Source organism: Dendrobium catenatum, unplaced genomic scaffold (assembly GCF_001605985.2).
Source record: "Dendrobium catenatum unplaced genomic scaffold, ASM160598v2 fragScaff_scaffold_133, whole genome shotgun sequence".
Lineage (NCBI taxonomy): Eukaryota > Viridiplantae > Streptophyta > Magnoliopsida > Asparagales > Orchidaceae > Dendrobium > Dendrobium catenatum.
In genome coordinates, this window is record NW_021318595.1 from 293,694 (window position 1) to 310,839 (window position 17,146).

The following is a 17,146-nucleotide window of genomic DNA, read 5'->3' on the forward strand; positions in this document are numbered from 1 at the left end:
CCGGTCATCTGACAAAACAGTTATAATGAACATCCAACTGAACATTTTACTACACAACAACACTAAATTCATTGGAACATGAAATACATGTTCCAGTTAATTGTTAGGAGATGAGATGGAGTAAAACTAATTGGAAATATCATAGATGTTGATATCACAATATCGCTCACTTTTTTATCTTACAATATAACATGAAACCATTATTCCTCTCAAATAAATAAATAAATAAATCACAATGAGAGAAAATTGATCCTTTCTAATACTAATAAGATTTATTTGACAATGTTAGAATATTCATATCACCTTCTAACTAACTAGAAGAATTTTTTTTATCATACCTACGCTATCATTTTGTATGACAAGTTTACAGTTGAACGTAAGAAATTTATAAGGAACTGTTTTGGACATAAACAACTCCTTAGCCATGCTATCTTGTATACTGCTATGTCGACAGAAAAGCCAAATATCCTATGCAAAAAGGAAGAATAAAAGTAAATTCAAAGTACCAGAGCTGTAGAGATGCTTTTGCCACAAATTACAGAAAGCGCACAAGTAAAATGCTTTGCATATAAGCAAACTGTGTGAATGCTAAGTGGGTAACAAGTAAGAGAAGACAAGACCTGAGGAGGAAGCTCCCCATTTGGAGGGGCTGAATTGTTTCCTGCTATGAATGTATTCCCAAGCATGAGTTCATGCCTACCTAACCATATCAAGTAATCTATTAAATAATTTCATGAAGCTAAAAGACAAGCAAAAAAAAGATGACTGGTAGAGAAAATTATTATCAACAAAATACAACATGAAAGTGTACATTAATCTCTAAATATCAGATAGTAGGTTCTTAATAAAATGGTAACTTGACATGGATGCAAAAAGGATGAGGACGAAATAATAATAATTCATATCTTAAAAAAGGGTTTCAAAAGTCATAGTACTGAGAACAAAAGAAAATATACAATCTCGAGAGATGGCAACAGACCCTCATTCAACGCAAATCAGATGGATTACATATGCATGTCTTTCAAACATTGCATAGAGCGGGAATTATAGGATGTTGAAAGATAAAACAGAGTTTATATATGAATTCAAAAGACTAATATATGTAATAAGGAAATTATATCCCAAAGATTTTCCCAGTCTAGCATAAAGCAAAGCAAGATTGGGTTTATTCGGTTTTGAAGTCAAGTTTTCATAAGAGCAAGCTCGGATGATTAATTACAAGTGAGGAACAAGCCTCCAAAACAACCTTGGTAGCAACAACAATGGTGAATCCCGCATAGAATGCTCTTTGAACTCAGGGTAGAGATGCAATCTTGATTTTTTGGCTTACATTTCCTTAATTTATTTAATTTACTTCATAATGCTCAACAAATATTTAAAACTTCACAATCAAAAGTTATATTTTCATGTTGATCTTATTGTGTTCAGATACATAATCTATTTGATTGTCAAAATATTTCCAACATAATCCACAACATGAAAATCCCACCAATCAAACATATCTGACTCATGGAACAAGGGGTCGCTCACATGAGAGGAACTCTTGCCAACGATTAAACGTAAGTTTAGGTCAAGGTAGGGGGCAGCGTGAAGGTTTGGTTACTATGGTTTTCTTCATCTCCATCCCTGTATAATGCTCTTAGATCCATAAATGTAGTGTAAGATGTACAAATAAGCAAGCAGTGAGAAAGCATAAATACACGTATAAAGCAACGACAATGACATACGCAACCAAACAAAACCGAAAAAGACTCACTTCCCCAAAAGTTCTTCGACTTCTCACTAAACTGGCAAATATACTTGTCATCTGCACCAAGAATCTGAGCTCCAACGCCAGTAAAGCGATGCCCATACATTGCCCTATCCAACACCCCCATCCCATCAGAAAAAGCCGGATTCTCCACGGAATACATAAAGCAGAAGCTCTGCCTACAATGAGGGATTGACACCTTAAAGTACCAACCCTCAAAGAACACCCTTGCGGTCCCATCAAAGTGATACCTGCAAAAATAAAGCAATGTCATAGCAGAAGTCTAAATCCAAACACTTGACGCGAATCAACAGACGAGAAATTTGGACAAGGGAACAACCCGCTGTGAGGAGTCCGGAGTTCCCTGTCTCTGGGAGTTGGTATGTAAACCGGCGACGAGGAGACCGCCCCCGTCTTTTCCGCTTCAGATGATGAAGTAGCCGCTTTGGGTTTCGGTGGCCGCCGCCGGAACTCCACATTGGCTATCGGCACTTTCCGAAAAATGAGAAAACGCGGAGGCAGAGGACAGACGGCGGTGAGGGGTTGCCGGAGAAGCGCAGATGATCCAGAACGATCCATGGTAGCACTCTAGGCATTCGAAGAGTGAAGAGACGAATAGTTCGGAATTACCTTAAAATTAAGCTCACGGGGAGGATAGGGACATTTGGCGGTGGCCACTTATCCTCTGCGTGGAAAACTGCAAATCATGGAAATATAAAGGATTATTTTTGAACGACCGCCTTAATTTTTTATCATAAAATTTTAATAATTAATATAAAATAATAGTTAAATAAATTTATGACTATTATTGAAAATTAAGGAAATAAAAAAAAATTATGAAAAAAAAACAATCAAGAATATATGAAAAAAAAAATTATGTTAATAAATTTGAGATGTATATTTAAAATTTTGATTTTATACATCTGATTAAAATTGTATAAATATATCAATTATTTTATTTTTTATGAAAATATATTATAAATTATATTCGAATTAAAATATTTTTCTTGCAGATTTCTTTTTTAAGCAATAAATTTAATTCAAATTTTGTATTCGAATATTTTAATTAAAATCATATGCAAGAAAAATTTTTCATAAAATATTTTAATTAGAACACTGCATATGATTTTTCCTTTTAATATATTAAATGGATCATTACTATTTTATCTGCATGGAGCCCTACAATTATTTTGTAGAAATACTAGATAAAAATAATTACAATAAATTATTCATCAAAGATAAACGGTATATTTATGTTTTTTTTTTACTATTTTCTTATTGCTTCTTGAAACAGCTTTCTAGTACAAAAAAATTAACTTTTGTATTAGAAAATTGCTTCAAGAAGTAGTAAGAAAGTTGTCCCAAACGAAGTCTTAGTCATTGAAATGTAAATATATTAGTAGAGTTTGCTTAACATTTGATATGTGGATTTGTATTAAGACAGTTGACTTTATTTGCTTAATTATATACTTTATTGATAATACCTGGTATTTGAAAAAGACAGATTACAAATTTTGTATTAAGACAGGCTTTTTAGTATTAATTTAAGCTTCGTTTGGGATGGCCTTTTTACTGCTTCTTAAAACTGCTTTCTAGTAAAAAAAAATTAATTTTTGTACTATAAAGCTGCTTTAAGAAGTAGTAACAAAGCGGTCCCAAACGAAACCTTAGACAATGCTTATGTTAATAATGTTTATGTTGATTTCTTTAGAAATTATTTGAATTTATAAAAATAATGCCTCATTTGTAATCGACTGCAAATACTAGTGGATTCATTCAAACTGGGCCAGGCCCCGTGGTTTTTTCCCCTTTTTAGGGGTTTTCCACGTAAAAAACTCTGGTGTCTCTTATGATTGCTACACCCTCTCACTTATCTAATTGTGTGCTGGATCTTCGTACAATACTAAGACGTTAAACTAAATATTTCTCTACCGTCGTGAATACTCCAGGACGCAACAATAATAAAATGTCATATTTTATGATGGTGAATTTTTTCATATATAATGTTGTGCACATATTGTAAACTTTAGTTAGACAAAATCTAAGATAATGTTAAACAAAATTTTTTTGACTCTAAAAGAGGTTTGAGGCAAGATGTTCCATTTAGATGGAACTTCACTTTCTTTATGATTGACAATGCTATTTAATATTGACGTGCTTTTTTTGCATTTAGAGTTGGGTAATTTTAACTACAAGTCTCGTCATAGTAGCATTGAATGGGACAAAATGCTGAATATATGTAATTTATTGTCTCATTTTTATGAGATTACTTGTGCTTTCTCTAAAACAAAATATGCAAATGGAATTTTTTTTTTCTCTATTGCTTATTTAATAGTAAAACATGAAATGTGAGATGTACATGACTATATTTAAAAAATTACAATAGGAGTGCTTTCAAAATATGAAAAGAATTAGTTAGAATTTTGTCTCATCTTAGTAATAGCTATTACTTTTTATTCCATTTACAAATTTAGCTTTATTGATTGATGTTACAAGAAATTATATGATGGTGATGTGAAAACTAAAAAAGGTTAGGGATAAATTATTTTAATTATTTGCGAACTACTCGAAAGTCTGTAAGTATAGCTCAGATGCATAATCATCAACAGCAACTGTCACAATCCAACCCGACCAGGATTGTTATACCAATACCTGAATAGTTTATTTTATGTTGGATTGTGAAACCCCTAAATTTTCTTATTATAATTTTTTACCAAGAACTGTCAATGTTTATTTTAGGAGTCATTTTAAGCTCACATGATATAAGAGCAATACACCAGTCGGAAGATGAGAGTTAAGTGTCATACAAGACAAAGTGCTACGCCATATGAGCCACCTCTTGAACCTTGTATGAGACAAAGTGCTACATGACGGGAGCCACCACTTGAACTTCTAGGGGCCACATCTAGAGTTTTATATGCCTGGTGAATGATTCTGGGATATAGATGCTGATGAAGTCGTCAGTTACTTAAGTGGTGGAGATTATGAAATCCCTTAAGTAAAAGAAAGTTAAGTGTGCGCATCCCAGAACAATTTTGGGATGCGTGATCTATTGGGCAGTTACACCAACAAGGCAAAACTGTGAGTCTCTTAGGCCAAAGCGGACAATATCTCGATAGTTAAAAGTTTGAGCTGTTAGAACAACGCAAAGTTCTCAAAGTTATAAGTCAATTTTTTTAAAAAAAATAATTATTAAATCACAATTTCCTTAGGTACTTTAATTCAAGTAAATGAATTTATATGTTTATGTTTGTTTTAATTTGTACAATTGTTCATCTGTGTTTCTAACTTATCAAGAATACTTTAAACTTTACAAACAAAATTTTGATTCCTTCCAGATAAAAGTTGCAACGCCTAAAAAAGTCAAAACTTGAAACTTCTCTTAATAAATCCAAACTTGATAGGAAAGTCAAATTATATATATATAACATTCTAAAAGATAATCAGTGTAGGTTTCTTGAAGTTTTTGTTATGGCTCGCGATGTCTTGTGCACCCCAATTTTTATGATTTCTTTTGAAAGTACATTTAATAATGGCGATAGAATTCTACATAAATATCGAAGTACATAGAAGCATGATATTGCTGAAGCACTAGTATGTATAAGGATTGTTTGTATGAAGAACAAGATAAGACATCAATTAACTTGAAGCACCACTTGAACTTACATATTTTGTTAACTTGTTCGATGTTTCTCTTATTTTCTTATAGCTATAAATGATTCTAAGCTTGATTCTGTTATGGAGAATATCACGAACTTAAATGTTAATCAATTGATTTTGATGGGTGAAAAATGGAAAACTGAAGTTCTTCTTTACTTTTAGTAGAAATAAGAATAGCATACTATTGAGTACATTGCTTCTGTTATTCAGTTTTATGTATTCAATGTTGAAGAGGCAGAATGCCGTTGAGCATATGATTACACCGCAGATATTTACTTGTTTTCTTTCGACGACACAAAACCAGCTGATGAAGTAAGATTTGTTGTGTTTGAAAAACTTGCTGATAATTTGAGTACCTGATTTAATTCAAAATTCCTTTGGTCATTCTGAGAGGAGAAACATGAAGTTGATGTCCAGAAAGCACTTTCTACCTTCATTTCTGGGGCTTTGGGATCTGGTTCAGCTCGTTTAGATTATCAAAACTTCTTCACAATTTCTTCAAAAAGGCCATTAATTACAAGGCAGCATTTGTTTCTTTGTTTCTTCTAATAACTTTCATTTTGTCCATCGTTATTGTTGTTTTTCTTGAGTTCTGTCATGTCAATTTCATGTTGATTAAGGTTTTGTTTGGGACGGCTTTCTTACCGCTTCTTAAAACAGCTTTTTAGTACAAAAATTAAAAAAACCGTTTTAAGAAGCAGTAAAAAAGTCATCTCAAATAAAGCATAAGTTGTGTTATGTACTTTACCTTCTCTTGTATTGGATTAAATTTTTTTCTGGTTTATTGTTCCCTATGATATGATCCTTAAAAGTATGTTAGTTTTTGTGAATGTAGGAAATATTTGCAAAATTCTTTTTATTTGCATGAAAGCTATTAAACATAGCTTTAAAACATTTAGGTTTCGTTTGGGACAGCTTTTAGCTGCTGCATTTTCACTATTTTTAATTAAGGTTTCGTTTGGGATGTTTTTTTACTGCTTCTTAAAGCAACTTTTTAATAAAATAATTTATTTTTTGCACTAGAAAGCTAGTTTAAGAAACAGTAAAAAAGATGTAAAAAACGAAAAGAATGTTTGTACTAAAATGCCGTTGTAGAAAATAGTAAGAAAAATGTATCAAATGAAGCCTTAGGCTTGAAAATAATGAGAAAGCTGTCTTAGACTTCATTTGGGACAACTTTCTTACTATTTTTTAAAGCACCTTTTTTATACAAAAATTTTTTGAAGTTAAATTTTTGTGCTAGAAAACTGCATTAAAAATAGTAAATTGTCTCAAACGAAGCCTTAGTCGCATGCCCTTCATTGCTAAGGACTAAAGTATGTAGGCAGCTTATAAATATTTAATAAAGCTTTATGTAGATATAATGACCAAAGCTTTCCACAGATCTAAACAGTAGAATTTCAATTAGAGCACGCCTCACCTTGTTAATCTACATATTGTATCTTTCGAAACATTGTAGTTTTGAGTAGCAAATTGCTAAGGTAAATATTATAGGAAATTTCTACTTACTCAAATTGGAAGCTTGAGATATAACAAACTTTGGTAGTTCTGAGCAAATTGCTACAGAACATTTTGTCATTCAGCTGACATAATTTTTAATGTTTTAGCATAGCTTGAATTCGGCTGAGATTCATGTAATAATGTTTAAGGGAAACAAGCAGATTCACAACTTTGATATATAGGGCTTTGTTTGAGATTATTTTTGTACTAAAAAGTTCACTTATATAATTAAACTAAAATGTCTCTTCAAATTTTTGGGGTATTTTAATTCGAACCAAACTTTTAAGTATTTCTCCTCAAAAAATGAAAAAGCCAACATATTTCTCCAATTTTGGGCATTATAGAGCATAAATAATCAAAAATTTTCTATATGTTTTATGATTTTATATTTATCATTTAAGAAATTATTTTGTAAATATTAATTTTAAAATGTCAGAAGCAAATTCATTTTTGTTATGAGAAAAAATTATGTTTTTTTTTTGGTTAAAACCCACCTACAGGCCTACGCGTTAATATCGGGAAAAAGTTACACAGTCCTTAAAGGGAAATCTAGCTCACTACTGCTCCGAAGAGCTACAAATAAACTAAAAAAGAAACCTAAGAGCCGGAGTTCCCTACTACTCAAAAATACACAGAAACTTAGGAACATTCTATGAAACAAAAAGCAAAGGGAAAAATTAACCACTTTCAGCATGTCCCTACCAGCAACACACGTACCCTGCACAAAACGAGCACGGAGCTCCAAAAACCTGAAAAACAGGCCTGCAAGGAAACTAGAGAAAAAATAACACAAGCAAGAAATTCTAATAACAGAATAAAGATCTAAAGAAGGATCAATGTTCCCAGGAATGCCAAGCACCAACAAAATTATGGACTTACAAGTGTTAATGCCAATCGGGTATCTACTGCCGCAGCAGCAGACCCACCCAGGCATAAAATTCAAGACAGTAAAAATAGCCCCAAAATAGTTAGACCCCTTCCAGGCAGTCACCAATAAATACAAAGTAACCAAATATAAATTTGCAAAAGATATCATAGTTTAATATGCAGAGACACAAAAAGAAAGAAGATTGCACTGCTCCACCACGTATAAAAGTAGAAGAAAACATTTTTAGTAAGATCGATCCAACAACAGATAAATCGCAAAACACTACAATGCCAACACCAACAAAAGACATCAAGTAGCAGTAAGGAACAAACAGACAATGCATAACCTGAATACAGCAAAGAAGAAAAGATTAGATCCTCATATAAGGAAGCCCCATCCGGTCCAGTCTAGTAAGCCCTTTAATATCCCTAGGAAGGGAATTTTCGTTAAATAGTAAAAAAATCATTCATGACACACCCCAACTTAGCTAATCCATCAACCACCGCATTGCCTTCACGCATAATATGAGATATCCATCAGCCACCGCATTGCCTTCACGCATAATATGAGATATAGAAAAATTAATACGAGAAAGACAATGCTTAATGTCTCTGATCTTGTAAAAAATTGTTAGGGTTGTTCATAGAATAGCCATTAATATACTAAATTAAAAGCAAGGCATCCACTTCCACCCAAATGTTATTAATACCAAGAGAGAGACATAATTGGATCCCATACAACAAGCTATCAATCTCGGCTTGCTAAGCGTTTGTACCAGGGGATGGACCAGCATAAGCCATAACAGCCATATCCTTATGATCACGAATAATGCCACCACAACCAGTGTTCAAGTTATTAAAAGAACCATCCGTATTGAGTTTAAAACAATTGTAAGCAGGACGTCTCCAGTAAATTAACTTCTCTTTTTTGATAATAGGCTCAACAAGTAACTTCAAGCCAAAATGCATAGCATTATTAATGCAATTCTTAAAAGACCCCACTTTAATTAAATTGGCACTATGAAGTTGAAAAATCTTGTTCTTCACTTTAGCAATGAAATTTAAAGCATTCATGCCAATATTCTCATGCTTGGAAGCATTACGGCTATCCCATAAATACCAACATATGAGCACAGGAATAATATTTCTAATGTGGCCTTTAGTAGGAATATGCCATTCACTTAGCATAGCATTAATCAAATCATACTGCACACAATTGAGCACATTAAAAAGATTATCAAAGTACAACCACACTTTGATAGCAATTGGCCCATTGATGAAAACATGGTTCAGGTTTTCAATATGGTAGCAACATTGGCATTTAGAAACAATAACCAACCCTTTTTTAATCAAAAGAGAGTCAACAGGTAAGTATTTGTGAAGAATTCTCCAAAGTAAAAAAGAATAAGTAGGAGGAATATTAGAATGCCAAATATACTCGTAAAGATAGTTTTTGGGCAGCATCTGTCTGATCGAGTTCCAAACAACTTTAGTATCAAACCGGCCATCAGGGGACTTACTAAATAAAATGCATTCTTCATTCTCCTAAAAAATGGAGATCTTAATAATTAAACTAATAATGGTATTAGGAATCATATTAGCAAGTAAATTCAAATCTCAAGTGCCATTAATAAAAACATCCTTAACTTTCAAAGTAGAAGTAGAATGAGTATTTAAAAGATTATCAATAGAGAAATTACCCAACCACTTATCTTGCCAGAAGTAAATGTTCCTACTCAAACCCCATTGGATGAATTCTTCAGCTTCCCACTTGATACTACAAAGTCTTTTCCAGTTGAAAGAATCCCCTGGTTTAAAACAGCAAATCAAAGGGTGATTGACAAAGCAGTATTTGGCCACAATGAATTTAGCCCATAAACTTTTATTAGATCTGAAAGAAAACCAAAGTTTATGATTAAAGGACTTGGACATATCAATCAAGGAACGAAATCCAAGTCTGCCCTCCTCTTTATTCCCAACACATTTTTAATCAAAACAATTCTACCACCATAAGACAAAAAATTGAAGGCCCAAGAAGAAAGTTTCTTATGAATCATCTTAAAAATCCCATCAAAAAGCTGAGACCATTTCTTACCTTTATAAAGAGGAACACCAAGATATTTGATAAGAAAAACGGTCTTATTAACACCAAACTTCCTTTCCATGCTAGCAATACGATTCTCAGAAATAGACTTAGCAGGAATAAAACAACACTTAGAAGAATTAAAAATTAAACCACTAGCTTGTTGAAAGCTATTCAAGAATTTAAAAAGTAAATTCATCATTTTCATAGAACCATTGGAGAAGATAATAAAATCATCAGCAAAGCTTAAGTGAGTAATATGAAGACCACCATTCGTTTTTTAGTATAGATTAGGATGAAAACGGAACAGATTATTAATCCCACGAGATAAAAATTCAACAGCAATAATAAACAAGGCCGGGGATAAGGGGTCACCCTGTCTAATCCCATTAGAAGACTTAAAAAAGCCATGGGACTTACCATTGATAATAACAAAAAAATGACAATTCTCAATACAATTCTTGATAAGATTCAAAATTTTCAAATTGAAACCAAAAAGATTAAGAATTTTGTAATGAAAAACCCAATTCAAGTTATCATAAGACTTAGTAATATCCATCTTAAAAATAACATTCCCACCAGAAAGTTTAGCATTAAGATCGTGAACAAGCTCTTGGGCAAGTAAGACATTATCAAAAATCGATCTACCATTGACAAAACCAGTTTGTTCTAAAGAAATAATTTTAGGAAGAACAGTAGCAAGTCTACCAACTAAAATTTTAGCAATAAGCTTGTTAAAAAAGGTACATAAACTAATAGGCCAAAAATCATTCCAGTAATTAGCACCATTAGTCTTAGGAATTAGAACAATGGAAGTCGTAGTAAAAAACTTCGGCATAGTGACACCTTAAAAAAATTCAACCACAGCATCAATAATGTCCTGTTTGATAATAGACCAGGATTTTTGAAAAAATTTGTTCGTGAAACCATCAGGGCCGGCCACAGAATTAGAGTTCATATTTTTTAAAGTATTCAGAATTTCCTCTTCATTAGGAATATTGGTCAACATCACATTATCATCATTGGAAACAATAGAAGGAATAAAATAAAATTCAGTATTTAAATCCAGCCTAAAATTATTGTTGAAATCTTTTCAAAGAACTTGGTACCCGAGGAAGCAATCAAATCGGGATTAGTAATCTCATCTCCCTCAGGAGTAGTAAGCTTATGAATAATCCTACTAGTTTTGTTATGGTTAGCAATATTATGAAAATAAGAAGTATTCCTATCTCCATCAGCAAGAACTTAGAAGAAGCTTTTTGTCTCCAAAAAGCTTCTTCTTTTTCCTGCAAATTAAACAAGGTATGCTTGTCACTATTCAGATTAAAAATATTGGGAATGCATGGTGGCTTCATGCATATAAGCCAAATCAGCATTGGCCACGTTACTCTCAGCAAGCTTTATACTAGTAAAGACATTTTTAAAGATGCATTTGTTCCACCATCTAAGAGGTTGCTTAAGCCTCTTAAGCTTGAGCCACAATCTATACATACCAGTCACATTGTTATCAGGAAAGAGAGGAGCTTCCCAATTTCTTTTAACAATATTCCCAAACCTATCATCCAAAAGCCACATATTCTGAAACCGAAATGGTTGAAAAGAGCTGTTAGTATTATTTAAAACATTAAGTAAAAGAGGCGAGTGATCAGAAAGAGTTCTGGTTAAATGCTCAGTATGGGTATTATAAAAAGCAGATATCCATTGATCATTAAAAAGGATACGATCCAACCTTTGCCACATGGTACCTTTATTCCAGGTAAAAGCACTACCCGAGAAGCCAATGTCATGCAAGTTACAATTTAAAATCATATCATTAAAATCCTCCATAGCCATAAAATTCGGTGGCTTACCACCAATTCTCTCAGAGCCATTAGTAATACAGTTAAAATCACCCCCAACCATCCATGGAGCATTAACAGTGGTAGAAAAAGAGGAAAGTTGATCCCAAAGTATTTTTCTACCCATTCTAGTACAAGAGGCATAAACAAAAGAACCAAAGCTAGAGATATGATTAATAGTGACATTAGCATGAATAACTTGAGGCAGATCAATGAGAATATCAAATGTAATGAACTGTTTCCAAAAAATCCAAATCTTATTAGTGCAATTAGAAAAAGCATAATCAAAACCCAAAACTCTACGAACAGAATCCCATTTAGTAGCATAAATGAAAGGCTCAAGTAAAACCAGTAATTGAATATCATTAATTCTACAGAGATTCTTCACACGATCTTTAGAAGGAGAAGCACCGACCCCCCTGATGTTCCAAATAAGAGCTTTATTCATTAATAACTTTATTAGAAGCTCTAGTGGCCCTAGGGGTGTCATGAGGAGCAACCTTTTTATTTTTACCTTTCTTTTTGGATTGGACTATGAAGTCATCCTCCACCTTCTTACCCTTATAATTTGGATCAGACACAGAGTCAACATTCAAATCACTTAAATTATCCACGGGTAAAACAATTTTGATTTCCCCTTCGTCCATCCCATCAACTTTATCTTCCACTCCTTCAGGTAAGAATCCTTTTCACCACCTTTATTGTCAGGTTGCCCTTGAGTAGTGCCAATGTCATTAGTGCAATTATTTAGAGAACCACATGCCCTATTTTCATCCACTAAAAGGTTTTTCATCGAAAGAGAGGAAGCAGCTTCCTCAGTTTTCCCACCTGGCATTTCCTCTTCGCTACTAGAAGTCTCATTTTCTTCTATAACCTCATCCCTACCTCTAATATTGTTCATTTCACCATCCATAATATTTTTCACCAAATTCGGGTCTCCATTATTAGTGTCAACAGATGTAGACTCAGTGTCATTTTCCTTGTTATAAGGCTTAGAAAGTGGAGGATTAAGATCATCACCCTCCAAGACCCCATTACTATCAAGAACATTAGTATCTCCACCGACCGGAACATTCAAAATTTTTTTACCCTCAATGTTCTTTTTCAGTTGGGGATGAGCAACAAAGCAATCATGAATCGCATAACCGTGAATCTTGCAATGCAAGCAGAAATCGGTAACTTTTTCAAAATTCACTTTTTGTAAATACCCAAAATTTTCAGATCCAATCCATATGTCTTTCGGGTGTTTCTTAGTGATGTCGATTTCCACAAGAACCCTAGCAACAGAGGGTCTTGACTGATTAGCAGTGGCTTGATCAGTTTGTAAAGGGCGACCAAAAATGAAACCTAACGCATGAAGGACATGCGTATTAAAAAAATGCAAACGTAAGTTAGGGAAGGAGATCCATATCGACAGAATGGGAGATTCTTCTTTGACATAAAAAAAGGAGTCTATTTTAATAACCTCATTTGACAATTAAGAATATAATAAGATCTCTTAGAGAAAACACGACTGTAATCAAGATCATTCGATAACTATATGGAGACATGTCTAGCATCAAGCAGCCCAATAGAAAAATTTCCTAAAAGTTTAAGCTTAGCGAAAAAATTTCGAATCGCATCCAGATTTGGGCGCCTCACAGAAAACTTACCAATCAAAGTAAATTGATACGGACTAGCTAATTTCAGGATATCATCTTCCGACATTAACGGAACCGGAACACCTTTAACAGTAGATTTGGTAAAAGAGATTACCGGAGTTGAAGCAATGAGAAAAAATTATGATTGAATCTCTGTTTGGTGTTGCTTTTTTACTATTTTTTAAAGTAGTTTTTTAGCATTTTTTAATATAAATTTTTGTACTGCTTTAGAAAGCAATAAGAAAGTTGTCAGGAATGAAACATAAGTCTTTACTTGCCATAATATTGTTCAAATATATTATTCTTAAATTCACATTCAGCTTTTGTTTATGTTTTATTGATCAAATAATATAATCCTTTTGGATGCATTTTGACATTTTTTTAAAATTCACCAAATGCATTACTTTTTTTCTATTAATAAAACTCATATAAATCTGAAATAATCACACATAATAATAAATTCATAATTTATTTTCTAAATTGTTGGTATTATGATATATTTATATCTTATGAGATTGTTACATATTATTGGTAGAGGCAATTTGTTTCCACTTGTCATATAAACTAATATTGAAATCTTTAATGATTTTTAATTATGCTAATTAGTGTATTTTTGTTTGACCACAATGATTACTTGGGAGTAAATTCCCATGAAATATTTTCAGGAAATTTTTCTTTTAGATTTCCTAAGTTGGAAAATATTGTCTTTATATACTTCATAATAATCATATCGGACTTTATATGCTCCAATGAAAAGAAGGTTAATGTTAATGCATTTTTTGTTATTTAGATCTGAATGCATTCATCGCTCCTTCAAACGTTGAAGTACAAGATTATAGTAGGAAGGATACAAAAGATAATCCTAGGTTAAAAAATGAACAATATTTGAGTTCTATATTCAATGTTCTATCTTTGTGCTAGAAAGATTCAAATATTTATTTTGAATATAGGGTTTGGCCAATAAATATGAGATAGGGTTCAAACTACTCTTGAAATAGAGGTTCGAATGATCTTTGAACTTGTAACAAAAGTTTCAAATATTCTTTATTTATTTTCTTTTTTAGTTCGACCATTAGCTTCTAACAAAGCGTGAATAAAGTTTGCACAATACTTGAACAAGTTTTGAACTTGATATTATAAGATTGAACCATGTTTGAATGATGATTGAATATTTTTGAATAAGATTCTAACCTTATTTTCCCTCATTATATAGTTTGAACTTAGTTTATTTGAGTTATTTGGCCAGGTAGATGAATGTCCCAACTATTCATTACCACGGAGAGGCATTACATTGCTTGTGTCACAACCTAACGCAACTAGGACAAGTCCTATCATGTTAAGTTGTGACAAGCAAATCCCAATATCCAGTTTTGAAATATTTCAGATGATATTCCAAATTTCATTTTAAATAAAATACATACTACAAAGCTACTAAAAATATTCATAGTGCTATAAATAAACTCATCCATAAGATTTTTTTCATTTCATCAAAAAATATTTATAATATAGTAGATGTCTATCAAATCTAAGTCACATAAATGAATAAACTAGTCACGATTATATAAAAAATAAAAACATAAAAATACTTATAAACTTAGATTTAATTATGGACTACTAATCAACCAGTTCATTCTCTTTCCAATATCCTGAAAAGCAGAAGGAAAATCATAGTGAGCTACAACAACGTAGCAGACCAAATAATACGATCTAAATTTTAAATTTTTTGTATTAAATATTTTGCTAAATATTTAAAAATAGTTACATATAATCTAATAAATTATTATATTGAGAAATGTAATAAGAACATAAAAATTATCTAAATATTTAAATAGCTATCCTGAATATAAATAAATTGAAATTCATATTATATATTAGTTTCATATTATAAAGTAGTTCATATCACATATCTCAGTCTGAGACAGAATCTTAAAAGATTCTGATCATTTATGACTCTCTTTTATACTTATAACACTAGAATATATCCATAGACACCAAAACATGACTTATAACCATCAGAATATGGCTTTATAGCCACTAGAATATTCCTTAACACAAATAGAATCTCAAAGAATTTTATCCCCTTATATCTCCCAACAGGCATTTTTCAATCATATAAGTATATATTTCATGACTTTATAAAAATTAAAGCATAATTAACATGTCATAATTAAATAATTTTCTATAATGGTAGGCAATAGAATTTTTATCAAATAAAATTTTATAGTTTCAAAATAAAATCAAATTACTAAGGATTGTGTAAAACACTGTTATAAAACATTCATTATGTTACATCACTATTTTTAAGGTTAGAAATATTTTTTATTTGATAAAAATTGCACAGTTTTTAAAATACATGGTATAAAATTTTAAGAATATATTCTAAAACATCATAATCTTAATCCTTGGGCGTTAAACTGGGTATTCCTATCTATGCTAAGGATTTGGTTAGCAGTGAAAGGGTTGTCAGATGGTTTAAACCTCTATCTCCTTCTTTGAAGCTTAATACTGATGGTTATGTTGGTATTTCTTTTGCGGGTTTTGGGGGTATTATTCGTGACACCTTTGGCCAAGTGATTGTGGCTTATGCAGGTCCTTTATCTCAATGTAAGGTCATGTTTGCTGAGCTGATGGGTTTACTTAAAGGTCTTTATATTTGTAATAATAGAGGTTTTGTTAACATTGAGATTGAGGTGGATGCTTTACTCTTAATTCAAAACATTAAAAACGAGGATGCTTTTTGTCCTCAGTTCTGTTATGTTATCAGGAAAATTCGTATGACCCTCTCTATTCTCAATTACACGATAAAGCATGTTTTTAGGGAGGGTAATGCTTGTGCTGATTGCCTGACCAAGCTTGGTAGTAGGTTGGAGGAGGATATGGAATTTGGTAGTGATAATTTACCTCACATTTTGAAGGGGTTGGTTAAACTGGACAAAATTGGTTTGCCTTATATCAGATCTGGCTGATCCTTTTGCTGGTGGTGCTGGTTGTTGTTTTTTTCTTATGTGCTTTCTTTGGGGTGTTTTTGTTCTTTTGTGTTTTATTTCTGGGCGGTGGCAGTTCTATAACTATAGCTGGCTTAGTATTTCTGGGAACTCATGGCAGAATTTTAACACTGGTATGTATATTAAATTACCAGCTATTTTATGTTTACTTCCGACTATTTGTTGTTGGATGCTGGACGATGTCCCTATCATTTTGTATTTGTTGAGCTAGTTTTTGGCTCCTATTATGATTTTATTCAAGGTCTGGTTTATTAGTTTTATATGCCGTCTCACTGGGGTTTGTTTCTGCTCTGGTTGATGTGGGAGGTCATTGAGTGGAATTTGTATCTCCGGCAGATTCTGGGTATTTTTTTGCTTGTGCTTATACCTTATATTAGTTCTGGGGTTATCTGGACTTATGATAATGATTCGATTTTTCTTTTCTGTAAGAATGGGGTTTATATGAGGAATAATTTTCTTGATATGGTGAATATGAGAGAGGAGATTTATCAGGTGATCGCTTTGGATGGTTGGAGTATGCTGGGTCTGGCTTATACTAAGAGTGACAGGATTTACAACAGGCATAATAGTGGTTATTTTTACTGTTTTATTTAATATCTGTCTAACAGTCCTTTTTGGAGAATTCCTTGCAGGGAAAATTTATCTTTTCAGTTATGGAGCTGCAATGATCGCAAGGTATTCTTGTTTTTGTTTTTTGAATGCTACTTCAATTTTCATCAACATTTTTGCAGGAAGAAGGTGCTAAACGGAATTAATCTGATCTTCCTTTTTTGGGTGCTGTCTACTCACAGCCCGAGACTTTA

At 32.3% G+C, this 17,146-nt stretch overlaps 1 protein-coding gene across 2 annotated transcripts in view; it reads right to left on the reverse strand.

The window, feature by feature from the left end:
* Positions 1-2,456, reverse strand: part of LOC110106522 (probable tocopherol cyclase, chloroplastic) — a 28,228-nt gene extending 25,772 nt beyond the window's left edge. Inside the window, exons 1-3 of one of the 2 annotated variants that reach the window (XM_020836452.2) lie at positions 2,091-2,454; positions 1,757-2,001; positions 621-700 (exon numbers count right to left, since the gene is read on the reverse strand). In XM_020836452.2, coding sequence (XP_020692111.1) covers positions 621-700; positions 1,757-2,001; positions 2,091-2,329 — 564 coding nt within the window. In that variant the 5' untranslated portion in view covers positions 2,330-2,454. Of the gene's footprint in view, positions 1-620; positions 701-1,756; positions 2,002-2,090 lie in introns of both variants that reach the window. The other variant, XM_020836453.2, reaches the window with a different exon arrangement.
* Between the last annotated feature and the right edge of the window lie 14,690 nt (positions 2,457-17,146).